At 40.4% G+C, this 13,633-nt stretch overlaps 1 protein-coding gene and 2 non-coding genes across 4 annotated transcripts in view; all 3 read left to right on the forward strand.

The window, feature by feature from the left end:
* The first annotated feature begins 3,702 nt into the window (after positions 1–3,702).
* On the forward strand, positions 3,703–3,774 carry trnaa-ugc (transfer RNA alanine (anticodon UGC)). Its single transcript has one exon. It is a non-coding gene; the product is annotated as a tRNA-Ala (tRNA).
* A 274-nt stretch (positions 3,775–4,048) lies between these two features.
* On the forward strand, positions 4,049–4,120 carry trnaa-cgc (transfer RNA alanine (anticodon CGC)). The gene has a single exon. It is a non-coding gene; the product is annotated as a tRNA-Ala (tRNA).
* A 6,030-nt stretch (positions 4,121–10,150) lies between these two features.
* The window catches only part of nfe2l2a (nfe2 like bZIP transcription factor 2a), a 36,702-nt gene continuing 33,219 nt past the window's right edge, over positions 10,151–13,633 (forward strand). The window contains exon 1 of one of the 2 annotated variants that reach the window (XM_048534502.2): positions 10,151–10,262. In XM_048534502.2, the coding sequence (XP_048390459.1) occupies positions 10,242–10,262 (21 nt within the window). In that variant the 5' untranslated portion in view covers positions 10,151–10,241. Of the gene's footprint in view, positions 10,263–11,050; positions 11,167–13,633 lie in introns of those variants that run through there. The other variant, XM_048534501.2, reaches the window with a different exon arrangement.

Consider the following 13,633-nt stretch of genomic DNA (forward strand, 5'->3'; position numbering starts at 1 on the left):
ACAAATTGTGATTTTGGGATTAGAAAGCACAATCTATTGTGTTTCAGATTTGCAAGGTTTACTATTCTGTGATTATTAAAATTCAAAACAATTATCAACATTACAGAAACCGCAAAATCTTTTAATCTATTTGCTGTGAAATTAACATAAACCAGAATTTCCAGTAATACTTAATAGTAAAATTTATTGACTCGAGCAAACCTTTGGCATTAAGCCTTGGAATGGATTGATTTGGGCAAAAGTCCAATGGATTATTTGTAGCCAAAATAGCTTCTGGTTTTATGTAATATTGAAATGATACTTCTGACCAGTATCCAAATTAAATTAATTTAAGCAAGGTCTCTCCAGAATAAGAAAAAATTATGAAAATCATAAAAAAGAAGGGCCAAGCACATGAATAACACATTTCCTTTCTGTATTCAAACTGTTATCTTGACATTTAACAACATAATGACTATTTACTTCTTCTTTTCTCCTTCACTGTGATTTATATTCTGAAAACACAATACCGTCTGAAAATAAAACATGCATTAATAATATTGTACCATTTATTTGGAAATATTTCAACACTTCACCTGTACTGATGCACATCAAAACAAAATCAAACTTCTTTTTCTTCAGAAATAAGTTTGCATACCCAAGTTTCAGCAATGAGCTGTACTGAAAAATGCTTCAGCTGAAAGCATTTAAAGTAAAAGAATTTTCTTTTCAAGCTGTTTGATAAATCAGACACAGCACCGGCTGTGGCCTATGATATCTTGCCAAGTAATTGAACAGAAACTTTGCAAATGAGGTTTGATGATGCAATGACTTGTAATAATCAGAGTCTAAATGAGTTGGTTGAACTTTCAGTTGAGAACCTATGCCTAAGTTTAATCTTTTAGGTTTTACAGCTTGCTCAGTTGATCATTTTTCAACGCATGAGCTCTTTTTTCACTATGGCTGAAGTCTGTCATTTACTTTAACACCTATTTAATCTATATATGAATATTAGTCTGGACTCTAATTATTTGGTAAAAACTGATGCCCATTATTTTTTAAGGAGATTGTGGCAGATTACAACAGGAGACCTGATGAAATCCATACCCGTAAATGAGAGCGTATGAGATGTTAAAATATATATATTTCCAAATGTTTATTTTAAGAAGAAATGCATTGAATAACTATAAAGTTAGTTTCTACAAAAGGTCAAATGTGGTCTTGTAATAAAAACCATAATGCTCAAATACTATTCGTGCTCATTTTCAGCTGAAATATGTGGTGAGTACACTGTGTTTCTGATACTACAAAGCTGTGGGTGCTGACAACATTCCAGTAATAACACTGAAGACGTGTGCTGTAGAAGTATCAGACTCGTAATCAAGCTGTTCTAGTATGATTAAAACACTGGCATCTACCTGGCAATGCGAAAATTGGGTCAGAAGTAAGAATGTTTGCTAATGGATGCACAACATTCAGCACTATTTTCATCTCCTCAGATATTATCTCCTCAGATATTGAAGCTGGCCATGTGTTTCTGCAGCAAGGCTTGCATGCACCGCATCCAGGCTTGGATTAATAAGTGGCAAGCAACTTTTCCATTTCACAAGTGTCAGACAATAACCATCTTCAAAAAGAAAGAATCCAACCAATACCCCTTGACATTCAACAGCGACACCATCATTGAATCTACTAGTATCAACACCCTGGGGACTACCCTTGACTATAAAGCGAATTGGATGGATCACATAAGTAGAATGGCTACAAGGGCAGGTCAGTGGCTAGGAATCCTGCAGTAACTAACTCACCACTCGTCTACCATCTGCAAGGCACAAATCAGCAGTGTGATTAAGTACTCCCAACCTGCCTGGATGCATGCAGCTCCAACAACACCTAAGAAGTTTGACGCTATCCAGGACAATGGAAGCTGTTTGACTGCACCCAATCCACCACCTTAATATCTCTTTGGTTGTGCAGTCAGATTGTATGTGGTGGAAGTGGTGGAGAATGATGTCCTGGATGCAGAGATTGGTGGGGTGATATGTAAGGGCCGAGGGAATCATGTCTTTATTTTTGTTGGAGAAGGGGTGTGACAGTAGAAGTGTGGGAAATGCAAGAGATGCGGTTTTAGGCATTTTTGATTACTGGATGGAGTAAGTTAGAGTCCTTGAAATAGGAGGACATCTGGGATGTGCGGGAGTGGAATGCCCCATCTTGGGAGCAGACAAGGTGGAACAGAGGAATTGGGAGTAGAGGATTGCATTTTTGCAGGAAGGTGGGTGAGAGGAAGTGTAGTGCAAGTAGCTGTGGGTGTTGGTGGGCTTGAAATATATGTCAGTTTTGAGGCGGTTACCAGAAATAGAGACATAGAGGCCCATGAAGGAGAGAGAGGTATCGGAGATGGTCCAGGTGAATTTGAGGTTGGGGTGAAAGGTGTTAATTGGGTTGATGAACTGTTCAAGCTTCTCGTGCAAGCACAAGGCAGTGCCAAAACATTTATCAATGTAACAAAGGAACAGGTGGGGGGTAGTGCCAGTGTAGCAGCGGAAAAGGGACTGTTCCATATATCCTATGAAGAGGCAAGCATAGCTTGGGTCCAAATGGGTGCCCATGGCCATCCCCTAGGTCTGTAGGAAGTGGGAAGAGTTAAAGGAGAAGTTGTTCAGGGCAAGGACAAGCTCTGTTAAGCGGATGAGGGTGTCAGTAGAGGGGGACTGGTTGGGCCTAAGGGAGAGAAAGAAGCAGAGGGCTTTTAGGCCATCTGCATGGGGGTTACAAGTGTACAGGGATTGGATGTCCATAATGAAGATGAGGTGTGAGGGCCCAGGGAATTGTAGGAGGTGAAGGGCGTGATGGTTTCCTGGACATAGGTGGGGAGTTCCTGGACCTAGCGGAAGGTGGGGAGTTCCGGGACCTAGGGCAAAAAACAGAGTCAAGGTAAGTGGAGATGAGTTCAGTGGGGCAGGAGCAGGCAAAGACAATGGTCGGCCAGGGCAGTTAGGTTTATGGATTTTGGGAAGGAGATAGAAACGGGCAGTTGGGGAATGATGAGGTTGGAGGCTCCCTTGTCCGCTACATACTCCCGACTGAAGGGGTCGGCAGTCCTTACTATCTCTTTCATATTTCGAGTCCGGTGAGTCCTCATCAAAACGTCAGCTTTCTTGCTCCTCTGATGCTGCTTGGCCCGTTGTGTTCATCCAGCTTCACACAGTGTTATCTAGGGTTATAACTTCCTTACTGGTAATATGGCTAATTATCGAAGTAAGAAGGAAAAGAACCTAATTGCAAAAATAATAAGTTCTGCTTAAGACCAGAAAATGCTGGAAAACACTCAGCAGGTATTCCATTTGCTTAATATCCCTTATCTATTTACCCTGAGCGGCTTGTAGTGAACAGTTAGATCTGGGTAATAAAGTGAATTCTATAAGTGGTCCAATCTTGAATGTCCGAGACCAAATGGGTATCATATATCAGAGATAGTAAGAACTGTAGATGCTGGAGAATCTGACACCCTTCATCAGTTATAACCCTACACTAGTCGCTATATTCTCAGCCAATAGACTGCAAAAACCTTGACCTCACTTCGAATAATTTTCACAGATTCTTGATCGTTTTTAATTTTCCTCGAATCACATTGAATCAAAATTAAACAAACACTGAAAACAAATCTATCACACAGCATAAGCACCGAGAAATAGTAAGTGTTAGGAAGTGTGCTGTACAGGGGATGTAGCTCAGTGGTAGAGCGCATGCTTTGCATGTATGAGGCCCCGGGTTCAATCCCCGGCATCTCCATTTTTTTTTGGCTCGGCAAGTGGAGCTGAGATATTCTCGTGAATGTGTTGTAAACAATTTGAAGGAGCGACCAACACTGTACCTATTACACGTATGCAATAGCATTGTTTCATTGCAGACAGCATTAATGTAGTTATCTATCGCAAACGATAGCGATTTAAAGTAATATAATTCGTAAAATTTTGGCAGCATTATGTTCACAACATTAAAAAAAGTTGACAGAAAATTGTTTTCATAATTTCAAAGAACCGTTTACAGAAGTAGGACTGTAGGAGGGGATGTAGCTCAGTGGTAGAGCGCATGCTTCGCATGTATGAGGTCCCGGGTTCAATCCCCGGCATCTCCAGAGATTTTACTTAACATTTGTCATCAATTTACTCAAAATTGTGCTGAAGAATGGTATTTATGCCTGATATTACGTGAAAGTGTTACTACACACCGGCGAGTAGAGTAAGCTTACCTTTCTCTTGGGGCTATCGATAATAACTAATTGAGAGTGAAAATAGTGACTAGTTAACGCACATAAGCGTTGAAAGGTAGCGGTTCGCAACTTCGATGAGTCCTATGCAAGGTTGAGTTGCGTCCGTTTTGGTTACTAATTACTTAAAATATTAATAAACTCATTGATATTGTGGATACAGGAGAATCAGTTGATCTAATAGAGTATCTGTTGAACAGAGCTAATGCAAGAGGCTGAGGAGCTCTCCGCAAGAGTAGTCACAGCATGCCACAATCCCCTTACTATTTCCCAATATCACTGGTGTTCATCTATTGTCTCGTTTACAACGGCCGTAATCACCACTCTCCTCAAACAGCTCATTGTCTCTCTTCACTCTAACGGCTGTTCCATCACAAAAAGAAAATAAAATAGTGCAGATCCTGGAAACCGAAAAAGAAGCAAAAGGCATTGGCAATAATCGAATCACAGAAATGTTACAACACGGAATCAGAGAAGGAGGCGCCGAAGGATGTCCAAATGACCAATTTACTTCATGCCATTCTCCTGCCTGCTCATCGTAACCTTTCACATTGTCCTTTTCAAATGAGACAACTGCCTTTTGAATGCATTCATTGAACCTGTTTTTCACACTGGCAGTCTGTGAATTCCAGACACTAACCACTAACTATCTGAAAATGCTTTTTTCGTCATATCACTTTTGTTTTATTTTTGTTTTGTTACTTTAGCTAATTATTTTAAATTTATGCCCCTTGTCTTCAATCCTTTCACAAGAGGTAACAATTTCTATCTCCGATAACAAGGTGTAGATCTGGATGAACACAGCAGGCCAAGCAGCATCACAGGAGCAGGAAGGCTGACGTTTCGGGCCTGGACCCTTCTTCTGAAGAAGGTTCTAGGCCCGAAACGTCAACCTTTCTGCTCCTGTGAAGCTGTGTAGCCTGTGGTGTTCATCCAGATATGCACCTTGTTATCTCAGATTCGCCAGCATCTGCGGTTCCTACTACCTCTGAAACAATTTCTATCTAGTCTGTCCAGGTTCATGATTGCACTTTGAGGTAACCTTCTTCACTGTCCACTACACCACTAATTTTTGTGTGATCTACAAACTTACTAACCATACTTCCTATCACTTATGATTTTGAAAACTTCCATCTGATCTCTTCCTGCAGACTTTTATCCAAAGAAAACAGTAACTTCTCTAATCTTTTTTTATAACTGAAGTTCCTCATCGTTGGAGCTATTCTTGCATATCTCTTCTGTACTCATGTCAACGCCCTCACATCCTTCCTAAATTGTGGTACCCACAACTGGATGCAATACTCCAGCTGAGGCCAAACTGATGTCATGTACAAATTCATCATAGCTTCATTGCTCTTGTACTCCATGCCCTTGTTATTAAGGCCTGGTACACTGATTACTTTATTCATCATGCTCTCAACATTTCCTGCCACTGCTAATGACATTAACAAATATATACCCAAGTCCCTCTGCTCCTATTTAGAGTTGTACTGTTTATTTTGTTTCATCTCTCCAAGATATCATTGGACTGGTTAGATGGGCAGACACGTGTCAAATGGAATTCAACCTGACGAAGAGCGAGGTGATGTATTTTGGGGATATCAAACTGATTGAAGAAATATGCAATACATGGGAGAATACTATAAATTGTACATGAAGTGAGGGCCCCTGGAATGATTGTCCACAAACCACTAAAGTTAACAGGAAAGGTTGACTAAGAGGTTAAGAAGCAATGCAGAAGCAGAATTTAAGAGCAGGTTGATGCTCGAACTATATAAGTCATTAGTTAGGCCATAACTTTGAGTGCTGTGTGCAGTTCTGGGCACTCATTACAGAAAGGATGTAATTGCACAAGAAAGCGTATAGATATAACTTGATTGAGTTTTTTGTAGAAGTAATGGAGAGGATTGATGAAGACAAAGTGATGGATATGATCTAATATGAACTTCAGTAAGATTTTCAATAAAGTTCCACACAGCAGACTGGTTACTGAGATTAGATCACATGGAATACAGGGAGAACTAGTCATGTGTATACAGAACTGCCTTGAAGGTTGGAGACAAAGAATAGTGATAGAGGGTTACTTTACAGACTGGAGGCCTGTGGCCAGTGGTGTGCCACAAGGTTGGTGCTGGGACCACTGCTTTTTTGTCATTTATATAAATTATTTTTAATGTGAACATAGGAGGCATGGTTAGTAAGTTTGCAGATGAAACCAAAATTGGTGGAGTAGTGGGCAGTGAAGAAGGTTACTCAAAGAACCATAAGACATAGGAGTGGAAGTAAGGCCATTCGGCCCATCAAGTCCACTCCGCCATTTAAATCATCGCTGATGGGCATTTCAACACCACTTCCCTGCACTCTCCCCGTAGCCCTTGATTCCTTTGAGATCAAGAATTTGTCGATCTCTGCCGTGAAGGCATCCAATGTCCCGGCCTCCACTGCACTCTGCGGCAAGTAATTCCGCAAGCCCACCACTCTCTGGCTGAAGAAATGTCGTCTCATTTCAGTTTTAAATTTACCCCCTCTAATTTTAAGGCTGTGCCCACGGGTCCTAGTCTCCCCGCCTAACGGAAACAACGGAATCTTGATCAAATGCGCCAATGGGCTGAGGAGTGGCAGATAGAGTTTAATTTAAATAAATGTGAGGGGCTGCATTTTGGAAAGGCCAATCAGGGCAGAGCTTATACACTGAATGATAAGGCCCAGGGGTGTGTTGCTGAACAGTGAGACCTTGGAATGCAGGTTCATATTTCCTCAAAAGTAGAGTTATTAGGATAGTGAAGAAGGCATTTGGTATGTTTGCCTTTATTAGTAAGTTGATTGAGTATAGAAGCTCTCTGATGAAGGGTCTAGGCCCGAAACGTCAGCTTTTGTGCTCCTGAGATGCTGCTGGGCCTGTTGTGTTCATCCAGCCTCACATTTTATTATCTTGGATTCTCCAGCATCTGCAGTTCCCATTATCACTGAATATAGAAGTTAGGAGGTCATGTTGCAGCTGTACAGGACATTGGTTAGCCCACTATTGGAATACTGCATGCAATTCTGGTCTCCCTGCTTTAGGAAGGAAGTTGTGAAACTTGAAAGGGCTCGGAAAAGATTTACAAGGATGTTGCCAGAGTAGAGGGCTTGAGCTATAGAGAGAGTATGAATAGGCTACTACTATTTTCCCTCGAGTATCGGAGGCTGTGGGGTGACCTTATAGAAGTTTATAAAATCACAACGATTCTGGATGGGGTGAATAGACAAGGTCTTTTTCCTAGGGTAGAGGAGTTCAAAACCAGGGGGCATAGGTCTATGATGAGAGGGGAAAGATTTAAAAGGGATCTAAGGGGCAACTTTTTCACATAGAGAGTGGTGCTTATATGGAGTAAGCAGCCAGAGGAAGTGGTGGAGGCTACTACAATTGCAACATTTAAAAGGCATCTGGATGGGTACTTGATTAGGAAGGGTTTAAAGTGATATGGACTAAATACTGGCAAATGGAACCAGATTAATTTAGGGTATCTGGTTGGCATGATGAGTTGGACCGAAGTGCCTGTTTCCCTGCTGTACATCTCTATGAGCCTATGACTCAGTGAGATTTGTGTGGATATTACCAGGACTGAAAACGTTAGTTATAAGGAAAGATTACATAGGCTGAAGTTGTTCTCCTTGCAATAGAGGAAGCTGAAGGGAGATTTAATTGAGGTGTACAAAATTGTCAGGGACCTGAATAAGGACTTACGGAAAGGACTTATTTACCTCAGCAGAGCTGTCAGTAATGAGGGGGCACAGGGTTGAAGTGATTGGTGGAAAGATCAGAAAGCAGATTAGGAATATATTTTTTCATTCACAGGACGGAGACTGCCTGAAATAGTAGTAGAGATAGAAGCTCTGGACTAATTTCAAAAGATGTCTGGGATAACCATTATGAGCACTGGAGCTGAAGAGCTATGAACTAAATGCGGCAAAGTGAGATAACAGCAGGCTGTTCGATTTTTGACTGGCACAGACACAATGGGCCAAATGACTTTTATTTTCCTTCCTATAGATATTCTATAAATGTTCCTACTGAAATAAATCACCTCATGCTACATTGGTGAATACTGAGTTTCGTTTTTATTTAAACCTGTTTTCAACTTTTCTAATGTTTTATGTTCTTCAATTTGTGTTAAATAATTCTGAGTGTGATACATTTTATGAAGTCATTCTTGAACAGTAATTTTCACTGTGAAATCTTTGAAATTATATCTGTAACTGTTACTTCAAAACTAAATCAATCTGCAGTCATTTTCTGTGATGGAAATGGAGCAAATACCGTATAAACCTTTTTGCAGTCTAAATTGGAACTTATTTCATCACTCAGATATTTGAACATTATAAATTTGGTACTTTTAGAGACTTTGCCTACATCCTGGACCCTCCACAAAAGTGTGTATCATCCAGAAAATTGAGGATCCAATGTCACAAACTTTTATTAATTTATCAATAGTTTCCCTGAATCAATTTCCCTCACTGCCAGCCTGCTAAATTGATGGAGGGTGTTCAAGAAGCCATTGTCAGAGGACGAGAGAGTGCTGGAGCATTGGAAGAGTACATAAAAGGGATTTACAGATGAATATTAAATTGAAAGCATTGACGGATCCCAAATCTTCAGCGTGTGGTTGGCAATTTATATACATGCTACATGTACAGATGATCATACGAATGTAACTGTGATCTAATCAATAATCCATGGCTGAAACAGTTTTATGTCAGATGATAAGGAAACCTAAGGTGTTAAAAAAGGCATTTAGCAAGCCTATCTTCATTGCACAGACCATTATGTATAGGAGTTGGGATGTTATGTTGAGGTTGAACAGGATATTAGTTAGGCCACTCTTGGAGTGCTCTGTACAGTTCTGGTTGCCCTGCTTAGGAAAGTTATTACTAATTTGCAACATTTAACATGTACAGGCTCATGAATAGGAAATGTTTGGAGGTTTGTGGGCCAAATGCAGGCAAATGAGACTTTTTTTTTAAATTTGGGAAACGTAGACAGCATGGATGAGTTGGCACAAAGGGTCTGTTTCGGTTCTTTATGACTTTGTGCTGTCCAATAGTGTTGACTATATGGTCCTCCATCCTTTATACTTATGTCTAGGGTGTTGTCAGAATGCCAAGCTACTCTCCCCAATGCCAAATGTCCGAACCGAATGAAATCCAAAGTAGCATTAAGGAAAATTGAATGTTTGAAATACACAATAAAGTTGGAAAATGTACGTAGATCCGTCGGGTAAAATAATATTTTCTCGTTTGAAATTTTCTGCGAATTTCCTGTATTCTATGGTTTTAATTTTGAAATCCAATAATTTCACTTCCTCAAAAGGTACAGAAGTGGGAAAAATACAGTATTTCTACTTTAATTGTTCTGGATGTGCAACTAAATAACTACGAAATTTTATATATAAACATACTGAAGTTTTTGTCTTCATTGAATGCTGCAACAAAATTATATACAGGTATTCATTTATAGACAGTCTGGGAATATAAAGATTTAAATTTAATTTAGAAAGCAATTGTGAGGGTATGCTGATCACAAACTGTCTGTGTCTTAAATTCATTCATGGGATGTGAGTGTTGCTGTCATTTATTGCCTATTCCTTGCCATACCGATTTTAATCAATAGTATTTCTATCTTTATTGATCAGCTTTGATGTTTAACATGTTTTCACTTCGGAGCAGGTAGGTAGGTAAAACTTCGTAAAACTGTCCGTTTTACCTTCGGCACAGCCTGCATATGAGGATTTAAAATGCAAAACACAATCCTAAAAACGTTATGAAATAACATTTTTAAAAATTGCCATTTATCGCAACATTGCTTCATATGCGGCCCTGCTGCCCTACCGTGGAGGCAGCACCATTGCGCAATTTCAGGGACGTCATTTAAAAGGGGACTTTTTGCCGAGAATGTTTTCCAGTTCCTCAGGAAGGTTCTGAGACCGACTGCGGAGGCGGGCCAGACATTATGCGATGGATTGTATTTCGTGTGAGTGCTTATGAAAAAAGCTCTTTGGATAAACATCGATGTCAGCTTCAAATTTTAACTATTGTACATCTATACTGAATTGAATGTCTCTTTAAACCTGATTGAATGAAGTGGTTTTATTTGTTGATTTTGTTTTTTCCTAGATATAGCCTTTTAAAACTATATATATTTTCTATTCGTATTTCGATTAAATACGTGACCATTTCTAAACTTATTTTTTAAAATGCTTATATCCAATGGTTTTGCTATAAGTACTGTAAGTATCAAACTTCCTGGGGGAGGGATTTAAGCCATATTATGAAAGCTGATCTTGTTCACGGTCATTTCGAATTTTAAGTGTTAATATACCATTTTCATCCTTTATGTCCACAATACCCTGTATTTTTTAATACATGTAAATACATAGACCTATACGGAGAGGATATGCTCCTATTACAATAAAACAAACTATACTCTTAATTATACGGCGTTGCTGATCCTGGGGTTATGAATGATCTCTTTAGATTTGAAATCAATCAAAAAGCCAGACATTACCATTTGTGCAATATTTTGCACTCAACGTGCGGGTCTGTACCGCTCCTTTTCATACAATCAAATTATACCTGGCACAAAGTGTTCGGTTCGGAAGACCGGACTGACGATGACGGCTGGGTGGAGGAACGGCCTGATGATCGACAGGGTGGGAGCGAATCGCAATGGTGGGGGCGGGACGTGAAGCGTGATTGACGGAGAGACGCGGCCTGTTGAGTGGTCCGGGCGGCGGTGGGCAGGGCTAGGGCTGAGTCTCGCGGAGCTCTGGCCAGCGTGCGTCATAAGAGCTGGAAGAGTCAGGCCGGTTGCGCGTGATCGAAGGGGGTGATAGGTAGCGACGATGGAGATCGAGCGGTCAGTGGCGCAGCAGCAGGTACAGATGCCAGTCGGTGTCTAGTAATCTCTCAGCGACAGCTTCAGTATAGACAGCAGGGAAACGTTGCGGAGCAAATTGACCGGAGGCGGCCCGGGGGAAAACATGTAGCAAAGGGAGGCAAGCTAGTTAAACTTTAAAGATAGTTTGCTCTGACCGTGTTACGCGAAGGTTTTCAATGTGGCGGTGGATCGTTTACGTGAAAATGTACAGGTTCTCGTGAATAAAGTAAATTGGGTGGCTAGTTTTAAGATCGCGGTCATTTGTCTCTCCTCCTTCCCCTCATCAATTTTCATCATCTTTTTGGATTGGACTTCCTCACCCATCTACTCCTACGACATATTTTCGAAGCCTCTGACGATATGAAGCGCAACGATGGGACCTGGGCATTTGCCCAAAGCGTTATTTCGGAATCTGCGCCAAACTTATTGCACAATGCCAAGTCATTTTATTGTCCTGAAAAGTGTCTGAAAAAGATTGGCCGCAAGGACATTTGTCTGTATCGTTCGGGTCCCCATGATGGTAACTTTGCGTGGGCCAGTGCAGCGTTTCCCAGTCTTGTGATTTTTTTTCTTCTGAAGAGCTTTCGAGCTTGGTTGTCGTCTGACCCCTTGAGGTTTCCAGCTGATATCAGGGTGTGATCTTGTTCCCACCCACAAGCCTTTACAGTAACTGAATGGCAGGTGAAAGACAAGCTGGTCTGACAAGGGTTTGGTTCTGTTTATCGAACGCTCAGTAAACGTAGTGATTAAAAATAAAATCTAGTGTCTTCTTTTAAACTTTAAACTCTTTCCCTTCCTCTCCGTAACCTGTCAAACCGCTTGTTCCTCCTTTATTTGTCCTAACATTTCAATTCGGTGTGTTGTGTCACGTGAGTTGCATTCGCGTTTGGCTAGATTCCTGACCTTTAGTACGAGTGCAGCGATTGTAGGACAGCATTTTTTTTCTGGTAGTAAATGATTGATATCGATGCCTTGACTGATTTGCGTGATGATGTGAAATACTTACTGTACGGTGAAGGTCATTAGCCACAGATGGAATCTCGTAATGGTTGCAGTACAAGAAGCCGTTCCACCCGTTTTGTTCCGGCTGGATCTACAGAGTTCGGATCAAATTAATTAGTCAACTTCTTGGCTGTGTATTGTACAAAGTAAAGGATGAAAATGGAGATAACAATTTTTCAAAAAAAAGTTTTTAAAGAACAATGGAGGCCTGCCAAGGAATTATTCTACTTTTGTCTATTGCTCCATCACTGAAATTTGCAACCCTTGTTATTTTATTATTGGGAAGGTTCACAGCTGTATGAAGTTGTTGTCTAGGTACCTTTGCTAAGTTTTTACTCAATCTAGTTGTCTTTAGTGTAGGCATTGTTTAATTACTTTAACTGCTAATTTACATGTTCAAACATTTCATTTCCTTCCTTTCTAATTGGCTGTTGTTTTGATCCAATGCCGTACTCTGGGCACTAAGAATATTATGAAAAAGAACTGTTTACTTTTTTCTTTTAAAAAAAACTGTATAATATGCCTAGGTGAGTCAAAAATTCCTTTGCCTGTCAATCACTGACAGTCAGCATTTCTACAGCACTCTTCAGTGTGTTGTGTCACGCCAGGTAAAATATCTCTGGGTGATTGATGGGAGTGTTATCAAACAAAATTAAACCATGAGTTATTCGGTCATTTGACCGATAGCCTGCTCAAAGATGTACATTTCAAGTCATGTCTTAAAGAAACCAAGAGGTTTGTGAAATAAGTGTTGCTTCAAGTGTGCAAAAGTCCACTTTGGATGGATTTGTACGGTGCACTAGTTTTATTTTGGTCATGCTGGCTACTAGCTATGTAACTACACTTCATGGCTGCAGCCCAGTTGTTAAGGTAGGTAATCAATAGCCAATAGCAAGTTTACTTTGAAATGGAGAGAAGGATGGAGGTAAATCTCGATCTGTTGACTTGATTACCCATTTGTATTTGTTACTCGTGGATTGAAAATATCTATTGGTGTTCCTTAATTTTGTGTTAAGAGATAACAAGGTGTGGAGCTGGATGAACACAGGCCGAGCAGAATCAGAGGAGGACGGCTGACGTTTTGGGCCCATCAGCTTGCAAAATTGCAGTAACGTTTCCTGGCTGAGAAGCCACAATCAGAAAAGCACATACGTCGTCACTCATTATATTTTTTTCCCACGATAGTAAGAATCTGCATCTGAATGAGCCTGTGCATACCTTTTCATGACTCCACAAGCCAATGTCATTTTTGGACTACCCAGAGGATGTTAGATGCAGCTGCCTGAAAGGTGATGCAAATGAATTTCTGGTTTGATCAGCACCGTAAGACTGTCCCCATATCTATGAATTCTGGAGTTCCCAAGGATTTATCCTTGAAACTCACCCTCTTTTTTTCATGGAGATGCTGTTTGCTGACATCAGCTGTAGACGTATTCCAAATGTATCATGAAACCTGGCTTTAC

The sequence above is a fragment of the Stegostoma tigrinum genome, chromosome 7 (genome assembly GCF_030684315.1).
Source record: "Stegostoma tigrinum isolate sSteTig4 chromosome 7, sSteTig4.hap1, whole genome shotgun sequence".
NCBI lineage: Eukaryota > Metazoa > Chordata > Chondrichthyes > Orectolobiformes > Stegostomatidae > Stegostoma > Stegostoma tigrinum.